This window comes from Dipodomys merriami, unplaced genomic scaffold (assembly GCF_024711535.1).
Source record: "Dipodomys merriami isolate MVZ:Mamm:240054 unplaced genomic scaffold, mDipMer1.0.p SCAF_90, whole genome shotgun sequence".
Lineage (NCBI taxonomy): Eukaryota > Metazoa > Chordata > Mammalia > Rodentia > Heteromyidae > Dipodomys > Dipodomys merriami.
Genome location: NW_027206513.1, coordinates 556957 through 574121, shown reverse-complemented (window position 1 = coordinate 574121; position 17165 = coordinate 556957). Strand labels below are relative to the sequence as shown.

The following is a 17165-nucleotide window of genomic DNA, read 5'->3' as shown; positions in this document are numbered from 1 at the left end:
CAAATTTGAAAGATTTTTCTCAAGGTCTTTGTCAAGAGGTTACACTGTGAAATGAAAAACACATTGAAAATCCCTGTGGACCGAGTCTCTGAGCACAGCCAGACCTGAGGAGAGCTGTATGATTGGGAGAATACTAAACTCTCTAATATATAACAATAACAACACAAAAGGAATGACAGAAAATATAGTGTAACTCAATTAAAATAATTTTATCCATCTGGTCTTTGAAAATCACAAGGCTTGCAGCCAACCTGCAGCTCTCATTTATGAAATCAAAGATCTGCACTTGTATTATCTAAAGTACTTTCCATTATAATACTACATTTGCAGGCTGGTGGAGTGGCTCAAATGGCAGAGTATCTGCCCAGCTAGTCCAGGGTTCAAAACCCAGTACTTGGGCTGGGAATGTGGCTTAGTGGTAGAATGCTTGCCTAGCATGCATGAAACCCTGGGTTTGATCCCTTAGTACCACATAAACAACAACAACAAAGCCAGAAGTGGCACTGTGGCACTGTGGCAGAGTGCTAGCTTTAAGCCCCAAGATTGTCAAAAACAAAACAAAAAACCAGTAGTTTCATAAACAAATACATGTCTATATTTGTTCACATAGTGGGTTCAGCCCTCTCTCAAGAAACGCAAAGGAAGAAGCATACACAGACACAGGGAAAAACCCTCAATAGCCCCAAGCACAAGCAAAGAACATCTAAAATGTCTACGTGGCTTCCCAGCTTGCCACTGATCTCTGAGGGTGGTTAACGGGGGACAGACAGTTGATGCCTACTCAACTGCATGATCACTCGACTGCATTACAACCCTTGACACAGAGCCATGGAGGTGACTCTGATCAGCCTACGTAGGCCTGATTCATGCTGCTGGCCTGAGTTTTTTTTCTTTTTTTTGTTGTTATTGGTCCGGGCCTGAACTTTGGGCCTGGTGCTGTCCCTCAGCTCCTCAGATCAAGACTAGCACTCTACCACCTGAGCCACAGTGCCACTTCTGGCTTTTTCTGCTTATGTGGTGCTGAGGAATCCAACCCTGGGCCTCATGCATGCAAGGCAAGCACTCTACCACTGAGCCACCTTCCCAGCCCCTGGATTTCTCTTCTGTGTACCAGTACTGGGACTTGAACTCAGTACCTGGACTCTGTCCCCCAGGTCTTTATTTTTGTTGGTCATGGGTCTTGAACTCAGGGCCTAGGCATTGTCCCTGAGCTCTTTTGCTCAAGGTTAGCACACTTTGAGCCACAACTTCACCCCCAGTTTTTGAGTGGTTAATTGGAGAGAAGAGTCTCACAGGGACTTTTCTGCCTGGGTTGGCTTTGAACTGCTATCCTCAGATATCAGCCTCCTAAATAACTAGAATTATAGGTGTGAAACACTAGTGCCTGGCCCCTGAGCTTTTTTCTCAAAGCTGTCAGTCTACTTTTTGGTGAATTGAAGAGTCTTACGAATTTTTCTGCCCAGGCTAGCTTTGAATCATGATCCTCAGATCTCAGACTCCTGAATAGCTATGATTATAAGCTTATAGGCATGAACCACCAGCACCTGGCTCTAAATTTCTTAAAGCAGTAATGTATCTTTCTGTTGGAAGCCTGGCTAGGCCCAGTGAGTCACCAGTGACCGTACAATTCTAGTCACTGACATGATGGAATTTGTGAGTACCCAAAACTGAGGGTCAGCTCCTGGAACATAGGAAGGAGGCACAGGGCTGACCACTCCACAATCACTTGAGGACTTTATCCCGAGACTTCTACATAGTGGGGTACTTCTCTATCTTCTGATGTAAAGGGAAAATGGTGACATTTTAAAAGAGAACATTAAGTCCAAAAATAGTGCTGTTTCTTCCTCTCCTGTAACCCATACTTTTCAAGTGAGTCTTGACCTCTAGACGTGGAAGCACAGACCAGGCAACTAGTCACTTATATAGGGGAACTGGAAGTGTGTTTAGCACTAGTACTTTTTAATTATTATAATCCCTAGGTAATTGTATAAAAGAGTTGTCACCTAACAAAGCAGCTTATGAATATATCTTGATCAATGTCACCCTTTCAACATTCTCACCCATCCCTCCCCTATCCACCCCTTCCCTCAGTCTTCCTTATCTTGTAGGATATACACTGGATTCTTCACTGCATTCTTCCCCTCGTCTCCTCTTCATTGTTTCAATGAAAATTCCTTTACTCCAAGAGCAACCCAAGTAGCCTATAGCATCTAGGACATAAGATACTTAGAAGCAGGAGGATAAGAAAGAAACACACACACACACACAAGGATAGAGACAGCACAAAGCAAAAACAAAAAGGTAGGCCTGAGATCTATTCCAGACACTACCTTCAGCGTCCTCAGAGAACCACCTTAAGTCCTGAAGGATGGAAGGGGCACCATAAGCTACAGCTAGTTGAAGATCTTCAGGATTTTCAAAGATGGAGTGTGAAGCCTCACCCAGTTCAGAGCTACTAGCTTGATGTGGATGCCAAGTAAAATTCTAAAATACCAACTGAATTCTACATTATCTATTGAAATCTCCTGATTTCAAGAATAGCTACTGAAGTCGGTGCCAGTGGCTCATAAGTGTAATCTTAGCTATTCAGGAGGCTGAGATCTGAAGATCCCTGTTCAAAGCCAGCCTGGGCAGGAAAGTCTGTGAGACTCTTATCTCCAATAAACTACCAAAAAGCTAGAAGTGGAACTGTGGCTCAAGTGGTAGAATGCTAGTCTAGAGCAAGAGAAGTTCAGGGATAGCACCTAGGATTCCTGGACAGGAGGGTGTGGGGGGAGGAAGGAGGAAGAGAGAGAGAATAGCTACTGAAAATTAAGTATCTACTGGCACTTTTGCTCCTTTGAACAGAAGCACTCAGTCCTTTGAAGAAATGCATTTAAATTGATCTTATTCATTCTCCCCTCCTTTCCCAGCAGTTACCTCTGAATTTGAACTGGTGAGTGGCTGTTCAAAATATTGACTCTACTTCCTAGCAAGCTGGATTTGGTCTTCTAAATTCTGGCCATGAGGCTGTAGACAGAAGAGGAAAGCATTCTGGGGAGCATCCTCTAAGGGAGAGGATATCCTCTTCTCCTATTGCTCCAACTGCTGGTGGAATACAGCCCATGGAGACAGAAGGGCAGCAGGCCTAGTGAAGCAGCAACAGCACACAGGCCATGGGCAAGGCAGCATGGTCTCTCCCTTCCAGACCAGATGGGGTACAACCCTGGACTCAGGAAAATAATTCACAGACTACAATATATACAGAAAAATAATAAGGAGAAAATAAGATGGTTAAAATATATTGAGCACTATGCCTCAGCATGCTGTAAGTGAGCAACATTGGTTTGAACTGTGTGGGTCCTCTTATATGTGAATTTTTTTTTGAGATATATAACAATTTGAAAAGAAATTTGCAGATGAATTTTATTGGCTAGAAACATGAGAAAAGGTGTCATAGATGTACAATATATGTAAAATCTTATCATTCATTACCATAAAAGATACACAAATCTACTATAAAAAGTTAAAACTGCCAGGTGCTAGTTTGTCAAATCCATAATCCTAGCTACTCCAGAGGCTGAGATATCTGGAGGACTGTCATTCAAAGTCAGAGTAGGGAGAAAAGACCTCCAAGACTCCATCTCCAAATAACCAGCAAAATACCAGTTGGGAGATGAAGCTCAAGTAAGTAGAGTGCCAACTGTGAACAAGAAAACTGAGTAAAAGTGTAAGGCCTAGAGCTCAAGCTCTGGTTGTGGCACCAAGGGAAAAATAAAGTTAAAAACTGGTTGGGAAGCGAAGAGCTGAGGGACAGCGTCCAGGCCCAGGGTTCAGGCCCCACGACCGATTTAAAAAAAAAGATTGGCTGGGAAGGTGGCTCAGTGGTAGAGCGCTTGCCTTGTATGTATGAGGCCCTGGGTTCAATCCCTCAGCACCACATAAGAAAAAAGAAAAAAAGCTGGAAGTGGCACTGTGGCTCAAGTGGTAGAGCACTAGCCTTGAGGTGAAGAGCTGAGGGACAGCACCCAGGCCCAGAGTTCAGGCCCCACGACTGGACCCAAAAAAGAAAAAAAAAGTAAAAAATTATCAAAGCTTATTCACACAAACACTACAAACCATGACACCATTTGCAGTGAAGAGAAATATAAATGTAAAGTTACAGGTTAGGGCTGGGAAGGTGGCTCAGTGGTAGAGCACTTGCCTTGCATGAACGAGGCCCTGGGTTTGATTCCTCAGCACCATATAAGCAGAAAGAGCCAGAAGTGGTGCTGCAGCTCAAGTGGTAGAGTGCTAGCCTTGAGCTGAAGAGCGGAAGGACAGTGCCCAGGCCCAGAGTTCAGGCCCCACGACCAACAAAAACAAAAACAAGATATAGGTTAAATCACAATGGGATAAAATGAAGTCATACACATGGAAGCCACCCAGAATGCCACTGTAATGATCTCCAGTGTTCCACCTTGTAACACTAGCCCTTCCACTAAGTGGTGGGTCCCTCCAATATTAGTGTGAAAAATTTAACTTATCTCACAGTTCACCATATAAGCATAGAGTGTTGATCAATTACATTATCAATAAGGCTATCAACTATTGGTAGTTAATTTGGAAGGAAGACAGCTTATAAGGCTTTTTTTCTTTTTTTGGTCATGGGGTTTGAATTCAGGGCCTAAGTGCTATCCATGAGTTTTTCTGCTCAAGGCTAGTGCTCTCTCATTTTGAGCCGTAGTTCTCCTTTTGATTTTCTGGTGGTGAATTGGAGATAAGTATCTCATGGACTTTCCTGTCCAAGCTGGCTTTGATCCATGATTCTCATATTTCAGCCTCCTAAGTAGCTAGGATTACAATCATGAACCACCAGCACCCAGCATAACAAGGCTTTTTGATGCAAGAAGTGCTGAGTTCAAAAGAAAGGGAGAGAGAAAGAGAGGAGGGGGGGAGGAAGGAAGGAAGCAAGGATGCAAGGAAGCAAGGAAGCAAGGAAGGAAGCAAGGAAGGAAGCAAGCCAGCCAGCCAGCCAGGTGCCAACCTATAATCCTAGCTACTCAGGAGGCTAAAATCTGAGAATCACGGTTCAAAGCCAGCCTGGACAGGAAAGTCCATGAGACTCCTATCTCCAAAGAACCACCAGAAAACCAGAAGTGGCACTGCGGCTCAAGTGGTAAGTGCTCACCTTGAGCAGAAGCTGAGGGACAGCGCCCAGGCCCAGAGTTCAAGCCCCATGACTGACAAAAAGGGAAGGGAGGAAGGGAGGAAAGGAAGGGAATCACCTGTAATCCAGGTACTCTGATGGTAGAAGCAGAAGGGTAACAAGTTTAAGGCCAGCCTGGGATTGCATACTGTGAGCCTTAATATATAAAATGTAAAGATAAAAGTAGGTGATAAAAGCTGGGCGCTGGTGGCTCATGCCTGTAATCCTAGCTACTCAGGAGGCTGAGATCTGAGAATCACGGTTCAAAGCCAGCCCTGGGCAGGAAAGTCCATGAGACTCTTATCTCCAGTAAACCACTAAAAAACCAGAAGTGGCACTGTGGCTCAAGCAGTAGAGCTCACCTTGAGCTGAAGGGCTGAGGGACAGTGCCCAAGCCCAGAGTTCAAGCCCATGACTGACTCACACACACACACACACACACACACACACACACACACACACACACACACACACACACACACACACACACACACACACACACACACACACACACACACACACACACACACACACACACACAAAGTAGATGGTAAATTTGATCATTTGTTAGTTATCTACACACACACAAAGTAGATGGTAAATTTGGTCATTTGTTAGTTATCTATTTTTTTAATGCCTAAGTACATTTGCAGATCACAGCTAGCTATAAGGTTATAAAAGGAGATGAGACCATGAGCAGCCCAAGTTGTTTGTGCATTGCTGAAATTACTTCCTACATTTAAGATTACTTTCATCTACACCCTATCAATTTTTAAGACTTTTAAATGTATTAGAAATTATAGATGTCATTTCATGAAGAATATTTTCATTATGAAAATGGCAAGCGGGGGGGGGGGGGGGGGATGAGGCATAGGTGCTGTCCGTTAGCATTTTCTGCGTAAGGCTGGTACTCTGCCACTTAGACCACAGCTCCATTTCTGCCTTTTTGTTGGTTAATTGGAGTTACTCAGGGGCTTTCCTGACTGGACTAGCTTTGAACCATAATCCTCATAGCTCAGCTTCCTGAATACCTAGGATTACAGACATGTACCACCCATGTCTGGCCATTATGGGAATTTTTAGACTTCTGTCCCAGACCAAGCTGAATAGACTTCAACATATTTTCAGAATATTATTTCAAGATGTCCCCAAGAATAGCACCATCCCATCTCCATAATAATCCATGTGTCATTGGGAGTGGTATACATCCTTAAGTTTTCAGGAGAAAAATGACATTGTAGTTTCACTCAGGAAACAGCACTCAACTACTAAAAGAGGAAAATATCAACCGGTCATTATACTGAGTGGAAGTGGGGGAAGAGTAAGACACATAAAACTTAACAAGAATGAGCTGGATGTGGCTCACTCAGGAGGCTGAGAACTGAGGATTACAGTTTGAAGCCAGCCCAGGCAGGCAAGTTCATGAGGTCTTTTCCAATGAACTACTTGAGCTGTGGCTCAAGTGGTAGAATGCTAGCCTTGAGCAAAAAAGCTCAGAGACAGCACTCAGGTCCTGAGTTCAAGCCCCATGACCAGCACACACACACACAATCATTTGAACAAGACCCTGAGTCCAAAGCCCAATAATACCAAATGTTATTTTCCTTTCAGGTGATCACTGGAGGGCTAGGGCTTGCAAACTGTGACAAGTCCGCTGGAGTAAGGGAAAGCTATGCACTTTAAAATCAAGAGTGTATTGTATAGGCATGTATGCCTATACAATTCCACCAGACATGCTTGTCTGGTCACCTTGTGTTTCCTATGGGCACAATTATATACAAAGCCCAAACTCATGCTGTGCTCTTAATCCTCTAGAACAAATTTGGGTTCTGACAGAACTAACTCCCTGTAAGCCAACTCACCTTCCACCAGGCTTTTCTGCCAAAGAACCTGGATTGCCCTTTTCAACCAAGGTCTCTACTGAAACCTGGTTCCTGCCCAAGACCCCCCTGGATTTTACTACTGCAAAGCACTACCATTTTCTCAACCAAGGTTATGTATGAGTTAGTAGACCAAGATACTGAAATAAGAGGTTTATTTACAGTTGTCAAGATGATCATTTGGAAAGGGCCTAGTCATGAAAAAAGTGGCCAGCTTTATATGTCAGCCATAATCTGCCAAAAGAGGTTTTTCCCCAAGGCAACTCAAGTAGTGCTCCTTTCAACTTTACTCAGGATGAAATGGTAAGCCCAACACACAAGATCTTCCCACTACCATTTGTCCACAGGCAAAAACTCCTTTGTACCAATCTTTATGTATTTATTCACACATTTGATAAAAAGATCACAGTTAAGAGCAAAATCATTACAATGACATAACTGTACAGAATCCAATTACTGTAAGTCAGAAGATGAGGCAGCCACAACCACTTAGCACCGGTGTAGACTCTCACACACACAACTGTTCACAACCACAGGCGCTAAGTTCACACATGGCCCAGAGAATTTTCTCTGGTTTCTGTCAGGTCCTAGGGGAGAGAAATGGTGATAAAAAGATGCCAGACTGCTCAATGCAACTCTGCTCTGCAAAACAACTCCGAGAAGAGACGAAACATTGGGGCTTTCGTTGTTTCCTTGGCACATAAGTGAATAAACAACTAGAAGGTCAAGGAGGTGTTTAATTAGTCTCAGGTTTAGATTCCTTTCAACACCACAACAGGATAGCAAGCAGGAAAAAAAGAAGAAACTCCAGAAAAAAAGGAGGAGGATTTAAAATTTGATCCCCCATTCTCCCAAAAGACTGTGCATGACTACAAGGAAAACTAGTGAGGCCAAGCAGTACCATCTGGTACCATCCCAACAGTGTGGCCTGCTTTTGTTTCAGTTCTGAAGAGGGAAGGAAAATCTTTTTAAAGGAAGAAACCACATTCCCACTGTACTGAGTTTGAGGCATGACTGCATCTGTTCATCCACACAGCTTGCCTACAGTTCTGAAAGCTCTGAGGAGGGGTGCAGCCTACATTTCTCTTGCATTTAGCCTTCTGAGGACAAGTCAATTCAGTAGCTGGGAAAATGCCTGAACCAAAACAATGTATTTTCTAATCAGAATAACTTTGGCGAGAAAGTGCTCAATTCCCCCAAGGCCTTTTTAATAGAAATATTAAAAAATTAAATGCGATTTTTTTTGTGTGCATTTCACTGACCCTGACCAAGGAACTAGTGATACAGAAAGCTATTGTCTAAAAGGGCTCATTTCTAGTGTTCTTGGCAAATGGCTAAGGCTGGCAAAGAAGCAATGATCCAAAGAATATAGCTTTGAGTGGGGTGGTATTCTGCAAGAGGAGAAATTTCTTGGTAAAAACTTCATGTCCCTAAGGATAAAAGGTGAGGACAAGGCACTTAACATGGCCAAGTATCATTCACACCCATTCACACTAGACCTGTTACCAAGAGTACTCCCAGTGACCCCCTCATAAGAAATGACCAGCCAACCACACCTTCCAGGTGACTTGCAGAATGGAAGGAAATCCAAGCACTGCACAACCAATGGTAAGATATGGAATGTCAGCAAGGAAACTACTTGGAAGAAGCAGATGGAAATCATCCCCTTCTGGCCTGAGGTGAAAGGTTTGTTCCAGACTAGCTCGGAGAAACACTGAATCTCAAAATGGTTAGCCTGAGAATTTGACAATGTCTCCACAATGCTGCCTTCTCTGTTTGCTAGAGAGCAATAAGGGCTCTGAATAAGATCAAGACTCCAGTTAGTGAATTATCCTGCATTGGTGGTTACAGCAGACGCCTTCTAATACATGTGGCTTGTCCCCGTTCTGTAGCAGTGATAAGGGACTGAGACAGGGTTAGAAGTGTCTGTCTATCCTTATCCCAAAGTCTTTCAGGCATATTCAATCTGAGCAGGGCTATGACTACCCTCAGTCTTCCGCTCAGAGGACTGGGAAGTGGCCTTGGCCTCACTGTTCATTTCTAGAGGCTTAGCCGCGATGTAGTCCTTCACTTTGATCTCCATGTTCTTGGCTTTCAGAGTGGCTGTGTGAAGCTTCTCCAGGAAATCTGGCATGCCTGTAAGGAGATGGAGAATCCAGTTAAGCCGACATACAAACAATGGCAGGCTCAACAAGGAAAGGCTGTCTTCTGATCATGGGAAACCTGTTCTTCCTTATGAAGACAACAGCCTGAATGACCTTGGTGTGACAACTGCCTCCCAAATTGTATCCACATATATGGGTTGCGCAAACTATCTGTGATTGCTGATCCTTTGATACTGATTAGGCCGCTTAAATCCCAAAAAGATTGAAAAATAATCATTTATCAGTACACACTTCTACCACCCTCCTTTGAGTAGCAGATTATGTATATGTATGAAAACAGTATAATGAGCAGGACACCAATGGCTCATGCCTATAATCTTAGCTACTCAAAAGGCTGAAGCTTCGGGCAGGGAAGGTGGCTCAGTGGTAGAGCACTTGCCTTGCATGCCTGAGGCCCTGGGTTCGATTCCTCAGCACCACATAAGAAAAAAGAAAAAAGCCAGAAGTGGTGCTGTGGCTCAAGTGGTAGAGTACTAGCTTTGAGCTAAAGAGCTGAGGGTCAGTGCCCAGGCCCAGAGTTCAGGCCCCACGACCAGACCAAAAAAAAAAGGCTGAAGCTTGAAGGATGGAGGTTTAAAGCCAGCCCAGCAGAAAACAAGCAAAATGCTATACAGATGTATGGATACTATTACTGGCATTACTATTACGGATGTATGCTATCTCAACAAGCAAAATGCTATATGGATGTATGGTTCAAATGGTAGAACACCATCTATGAGCAAACAAGCCAATGAGAGCACAACTCTTGGCCCTGAGTTCAAGGCCAGGAACCATCACATACACAAAAAAGAAAATAGCATAATGAAATCCATCAGAAATAGTAAAATGAGGAATGAAGAAGAGGAATAAATATAAATGGATTGACCTTCAGTGCTGGTGGCTTACACTTGTAATCCTAGCTACTTAAAAGGCTGAGATCTGAAGATCTCCGTTTGAATCCAGCCCAGACAGGAAAGGTTATGAGACTCTTATCTCCAATTAACCACCAAAAAGCCGGAGGAACAGCTGTGGCTCAAGTGTACAGCACAGCTGAGGAATAGGCTCCTGGCCTGTAGTACTAGCCCAAAGTACCAGCACAAAAATAAAAACAAATGAATTTGATTAAAGTACATTAAATATGTATATTGTCAATATTATAATGAAACCTCTTTGTACAATAAATTTATGTTAATAAAATGTAAAAAGACTATCAAGCGACAGTAGGTCATGCCTGAAATCTAAGGATTGTGGTTCAAATAGAGCCTGGACAGGAAAGTCTGTGAGACTCTTATCTCCAATAAACCAACAAAAACTGCAAGTGGTACTGTGACTTAAAGTGGTAGAGTGCTAGCCTTGAGCAAAAGACCTTAGGAATAGCTCCAGGCCCTGAATTCAAGCCCCACGACTAACCAAAAAAAAAAAAAAAAAAAAAAAAAAAAAACAGGCTGGGAAGGTGGCTCAGTGGTAGAGTGGTTGCCTTGCATGCATGAGGCCCTGGGTTCGATTCCTCAGCACCACATAAGCAGAAAAAGCCAGAAGTGGCACTGTGGCTCAAGTGGTAGAGTGCTGGCCTTGAGTTGAAGAGCTGAGGGACAGTGCCCAGGCCCAGAGTTCAGGCCCCACGACCGGACCCAAAAAAAAAAACAAAAACAGAGTTTCTTCTGGGAATGATGAAAATGTTCTAAAATTGATGGTAGTAATGGACACAGAAAAGCTACTGAATTTAAGCATACTTACAATGAGTGACTTGAATGATATGGGGATATAACCTCAATAAACTTCAAAAATCCTAAAATAAGCCAGTTGCCAGCAGCTTACACTTAAATCCTAGCTATTTGGGAGGCTGAGATTGGAGGATAATGGTTTAAGGTCAGCAGGGCAAAAGGTTTAAGAGATTCCTTCTCAACATGGTGGCCTGTCATCCTAGTTACACAAGAAGCTTGAATAGGAAGATCAGTCCGGCCGGGCACTGGTTGCTCACGCTTATAATCCTAGCTACTCAGGAGGCTGAGATCTAAGGATTGAGGTTCAAAGCTAGGCCAGGCAGGAAAGTCGGTGAGACTCTTATCCCCAATAAGCCACTAGAAAACCGGAAGTGGTGCTGTGGCTCAAGCAGTAGAGCTGAAGAGTGCAGGGACAGCGCCCAAGCCCAGAGTTCAAGCCCACGACCAAAAAAAAAAAAAAAAAAAAAAGGGCAGGAGAGTGTGAGCCAGAGTTCAAGTCTCAGTAGTGGCACAGAAAAAGAAGGAGTACTATGGAAAGATGGCTCAAGCAGTAGAGTGTCTGTTCCTAACAAGTACAAAGTCCTGAGTTCAAACTCCAGTACTCCCAAAAAACAATAATCAAGAGCAAAGCCAAATAGCTGCCAACTTAATTAGGTAAATGTCAAACAAAAATATTATCTCCAATCAGGTACCAGTGGCTCATACTTGTATTTAGTTACTCAGGGAACAGAGATTTGGAGGACTAGGCCAGGCAGAAAAGTCTGCAAGACTCTATCTCCAAAAATAAACAGCAAAAAGCTGGGCTGGAGGCATGACTCAAATGGTAAGAGTACACAGCCTAGTAAAGCCTGAGGCCCCGAGTTCAAATCTCAGTACTAGTTTTAAAAAGACAATAAAAATCTAATCTCTCCATTCTTCCCTTTAGGTCTAAGAAAATACAAAAGCCAGGTGCTGATGGCTCCTATCTGTAATCCTAGCAACTCAGGAGGCTGAGACCTGAGGATCACAGTGCAAAGCCAGCTCGGGCAGGAAAGTCTGTATGACTCTTATCTCCAATAAACTACATAGAAAAAGCTGCAAGTGGCACTGTGGCTCAAGTGGTTAGAGTGCTAGTCTTGAGTGAAAGGATTTCAGGGGCAGCACCCAGGCCCAGAGTTCAAAGCCCAGGACAAGAGAGAGAGAGGGAGAGAGAGAGAGAGAGAGAGAGAGAGAGAGAGAGAGAGAGAGAGAGAGAGGGAGGGAGGGAGGGAGGGAGGGAGGGAGGGAGGGAGGGAAGGAGGGAGGGAGGGAAGGAGGGAGGGAGGGGAAGAGAGAGAGAGAGCGAGAGAGAGAGAGAGAGGGAGGAAGGGAAGGAAGGAGAAAATACAGAGAACCAGGGGCTGGGAAGGTGGCTCAGTGGTAGAGCGCTTGCCTTGCAGGCATGAGGCCCTGGGTTCGATTCCTCAGCACCACATAAGCAAAAAGAAAAAAGCCAGAAGTGGTGCTGTGGCTCAAGTGGTAGAGCGCTAGCCTTGAGCTGAAGAGCTGAGGGACAGCACCCAGGCCCAGAGTTCAGGCCCCATGACCGGACTGCCCCCCCCCCAAAAAAAAGAAAGAAAATACAGAGAACAAAAATAAAGAAAACCACATAAGGATGTTTCAAAGACAAGAAAATAGAAAGGAAAAATGTGGTTAGTTATGACATGTAAACACATATGCTTTGACTGCCCCTCAGGCTAGACATAAGGCTTACAACTCTTCTTTTCTTACCTATTTTGAGAAAGGGTCTTACTGGGTCTCCTTGACTAGCCTGGAACTATTTCAACCTACAAAGTGCTATAATTTCAAATATGTCCCAACATGCTCAGCACTTCTCTACCAAGCAAAACTTTTAGACACATTAATATATACAGTCTATATTGAAAACTTCGAAGCCAATGTTTTTATAACTTTTCTCTAGGCAACAGTTCCTTTTTGGACCCCTGTAATCCTCATCTCTTTAAATCCACCTGGAGTTAAGAATGAACTAGGAAGGATGCTAAATTTCCATAGCAGCATTCCATTAAGACACTAATACTTCTGTTGGCATTAAGAAAACAAAGAAAAACAAAATGTTCAACCCAAGTTCCAAGTGTCCTACTCACCGCTGGAAACCATCCAACTAACACAATAGCGAGGAAACACAGTCTGGGGATTGTCACTGTATGTCAACAAGTAGTCAAAGCCATTCTGGGGGGAAAAAAAAAAACAATAAAGATGAGGACACTTGAATTACCTACACCAACCTCTATATCAGTGCCATGGACTAACCATGACAGACTCTGGAGCAGGGAATATCATTTGTTTCACCCTGTGCAAAAAAAGTTCACCCTGAAGGCCTGACACTGCTATTCACAGTCCTTGAGCTTTAGCCTACTTGGCTCTGAGTGTTCCCAGTCAACAATCAACTGACAGGCTAGCTTCTAGTACCCAGGCAATACAAATCACGTGACTTCTACTGAGCATAGGTTTTCCTTTTCAGAGTCTAAAATCTTAGTAAATACAAAGAAGAGAGGATGTTATATGATCAGTTCCCAATAAAATCTTGGGGTGCTCAGTCTCTATTAAATCTTTTGGCCAGAAACATGACAGATGCATATTACTGGAAAAAGAGGTACATATGAATTATACCATATTACCCCTGTCTTTTTCTCTTATAGCTGTATATTCTTACTACATCATTGTCATTTCCATTTTGTGGGGAGGAGGGAGTGTTTGGGATGAGTCTCAATTTTAGACCAGGCTAGCTGTAAGTTTATAATCCTCCTGCCTCAGCCTCTTGAGTATTGAGACCACAAATATGTATGCCACCATGCCTAAGTCCACCTTAAAGATGTTAATGATTTTTTTGTTTGCTTTATTTTTTGTCACAACTAGAAGTGGCAGAACTCCATCTTTTATTCTCTCCATAAATAGAACTGTTTATATTTACCCAACATATGTTTGAATGTCTGCTATATGTACATGTGTATCACTGAGTTAGGTGCTGTGGAGAAATTTGCTCCAGCTCTTGCCTTTGGAAGCATCTAGTTACTAGGATAAAAAGGTGCCCCAGAAGGAGAGATAAAGGCTGTAAAACAGGAAAAATAGTAGAAGCCATAACAAAGGCTGTTCACACAGAATGAGGTTAACAGAAGTCAAATACTTTAAATCATTCTGCCCAGAAAACACTTGGGCTGGGAAGTCAAGAGACCTGTATTCCCATCCCCGGGCTTATATTATCAGAAGGAGCCAAAAAAGTAAACAATGGTCACATGCAGGAAGAAGGAAGGAAACTGGGTGGAAGAAACAAGGATAAACTAAACTACTCTCAATATTCCTTATTTATAGACTTGACTTTAGAAGCCCTCAGGTATTTTTCATAACTTAATAAAACTCTGGATTTATATAATAACTTAATTAATACAATTTAACTAATAATTTAAATCCAAAGTGAAAAATAAAGTATTCATGGACTAAGAAAGGAGAGAGAAAGAGTGGTTAATTAGTACAGTTGTGCAAGTGGAACATTATAGAGCAGTTGACAAGTTAGTTGTATATTTCAAAATAGCTAGCAGAGAAGACTGCATATTTTAATCACAAAGAAATGGTAAATGTCTGAGGTGACAGACAACCAAGTATTCCCACTCTGACCATTACACATTATATACATATATGGAAATGTCACAGCATGCCTGTAAATACATATGGTTACTTTAAGTGTCTATTTTTTAAAATTTAAAGGAAAAGTAAAGAACCTAATTTTAATTGAGTTGGTAGGAAAATCTACAAAGACCTATTTCAAATGACTTTAAAACTCAATATTTCGTACATACTGCCTATCCTGAGGACAAAAGGGCACAGCAGCTCAGAGAGCAGTTCAGTGACGTTTACTTAGCTGTGTGACACCCTGGGTTCAATCCTCAGTAGCACCCAAAAAAATAAAAAGGCATACAAATTTTCACCACTCATATTATTGGTGGTCCTGCTGCTATTGTTATTCTGGGACTATTGTGTGTTTCAGCCTAAAGCAAACTAACAGCTATTTAGGTTGGGATTGCTGGAAATTGACTTCTATAGCACAGAGAAAGATAATGGACATGACATATAGCCGGGCAGCAGTAGCTCACACCTATAATATTCACTACACAGGAGGCTGAGATCTGAGGATCTCATTTTTTTGGGGGGGGGGGGGGGAGGGGTCCAGTCGTGGGGCCTGAACTCTGGGCCTGGGTGCTGTCCCTCAGCTCTTCAGCTCAAGGCTAGCGCTCTACCACTTGAGCCACAGCGCCACTTCTGGCTTTTTTTCTTTTTGCTTATGTGGTGCTGAGGAATCGAACCCAAGGCCTCATGCATGCAAGGCAAGCGCTCTACCACTGAGCCACCTTCCCAACCCTGAGGATCTCAGTTTGAAGCTAACCTAGGCAAGAAAATCTGTGAGACTTATTATCTCCAATTAACTATCAAAAAAGCCAGAAGTAGAGCTGTGGCTCAAATGGCAGAGCACTAGCCTTGAGCAAAAAAGCTCAGAGACTGGACAGGCACCGGTGACTCACACCTGAAATCCTAGCTACCCAGGAGGCTAAGATCTGAGGATCACAGTTCAAAGGCAAGAGTCCGAGTTGGCTTGGACCTCAGCCTTTATAGTGCTGGGACTATAGACTTGAGCCACTACTCTAGTTCCATTGATTTGGCTTGCTTGTTCACAGATGCTCGTAACACCTCAGGCCTTTTTGCTAGATGTTTGTGCAGACTTGGATATTTGGGCTAGCCTGGAACTATATTATGGTTCTCTGGATCTCAGTCTTCTGAGTAGCTAGAAATTATAAGCATATAAAACAAGACTTCAGCCTTGTTTTTGCTTTTTGTTTCTTTTTTCCCCCCTCCTTTTGGCAGTACTGGGGTTTGAACTCAGGGCTTCAAATACTCTATCACTTGAGCCACACCTATAGACTTCTATAGATACTTCTCAAATAAAACCTTATATTTGTTGATTTCCAATTGCGGAACCAATTCAAACTAGTAAATAAAAAAAAAAAATTAAGGGCTGGGAAGGCGGCTCAGTGGTAGAGTGCTTGCCTCACATGCATGAGGCCCTGGGTTCAATTCCTCAGTACCACATAAGCAGAAAAAGCCGGAAGTGTTGTTGTGGCTCAAGTGGTAGAGCACTAGCCTTGATCTGAAGAGCTGAGGAAGAGTGCCCAGGCCCAGAGTTCAGGTCCCACGACCAACCAAAATAGATAGATAAATAGATAGACAGACAGACAGACAGACAGACAGACAGACAGACAGATAGATAGATAGATAAAATAGCCAAGCATTTCTCTTTTCCCATATGAACTATAGGAAAACAAAATATTGATGGGAAGTTTTTATCTGAGGTATTTCAGCTAATAAAGAAAAATAAAAAATTTACAAAATCAACATTCTATAACCCCTTGTGAAATAAGGAGTAATTACTGGTACTTTCTAAACCTAAGCTAGGCACTGGTGGCTCAATTTTAAGTCAGCCTAGGCAGCTAAATAAGCAAAATTCTTACCTCCTATATCCAGCAAAAAGCCAAAAGTACAGGCCTTGACTTGAACAAAAAAGTTAAACAGGAACAAGAGGCCAACAGTTCAGCACACAAAAAAGAAATAGCCTCTAAACTCACAAAAGGCCAACCCAAACATGTTATCTGTCTTGTAACAAAGTGGTCTTACTGCCAGGTGCTGGTGGCTTATGCCTGTAACCTAGCTACTCAGGAGGTTGAGATCTGAGGCTCATGGTTCATAGACAGCCCAAGCAATAAAGTCTGTGGGACTTTTTTTTGGTGGGTTGTAGGACTTGAACTCAGGGCCTGGCCATGTCCCTGAGTTGTTGGGTTTTTTTGGCCACCAGTAGTGGGGCCTGAACTCTGGGCCTGGACACTGTCCCTCAGCTCTTCAGGTCAAGGATAGTGGCCCTACCACTTGAGCCACAGCACCACTTCCTGCTTTTTCTACTTATGTGGCACTGAAGAATCTAACCCAGGGCCTCATGCATGCAAGGCACCCACTCTACAACTGAGCCACCTTCCCAGCCCCATCTATCCCTGAGCTCTTTTGCTCAAGGGTAGCACTCTACCATGTGAACTACAGCCCCACTTCTGGTTTTCTGGTGGTTAATGGCATGAGCCACCAGCACCTGGCTCACTGAGACTCTTATCTCCAATTAAATACAAAAACAAAAACAAAAAAACAAAGCATCAGTCCCTGAGTTCAAGACCCAGGA

At 43.1% G+C, this 17165-nt stretch overlaps 1 protein-coding gene across 1 annotated transcript in view; it reads right to left on the bottom strand.

The window, feature by feature from the left end:
- Nucleotides 1–7405: 7405 nt before the first annotated feature.
- Nucleotides 7406–17165, bottom strand: part of Stard7 (StAR related lipid transfer domain containing 7) — a 31172-nt gene continuing 21412 nt past the window's right edge. Inside the window, exons 7-8 of the mRNA XM_070013261.1 lie at nt 13039–13123; nt 7406–9183 (exon numbers count right to left, since the gene is read on the bottom strand). Of these exons, the coding sequence (XP_069869362.1) occupies nt 8999–9183; nt 13039–13123 (270 nt within the window). The 3' untranslated portion in view covers nt 7406–8998. The remainder of the gene's footprint in view (nt 9184–13038; nt 13124–17165) is intronic.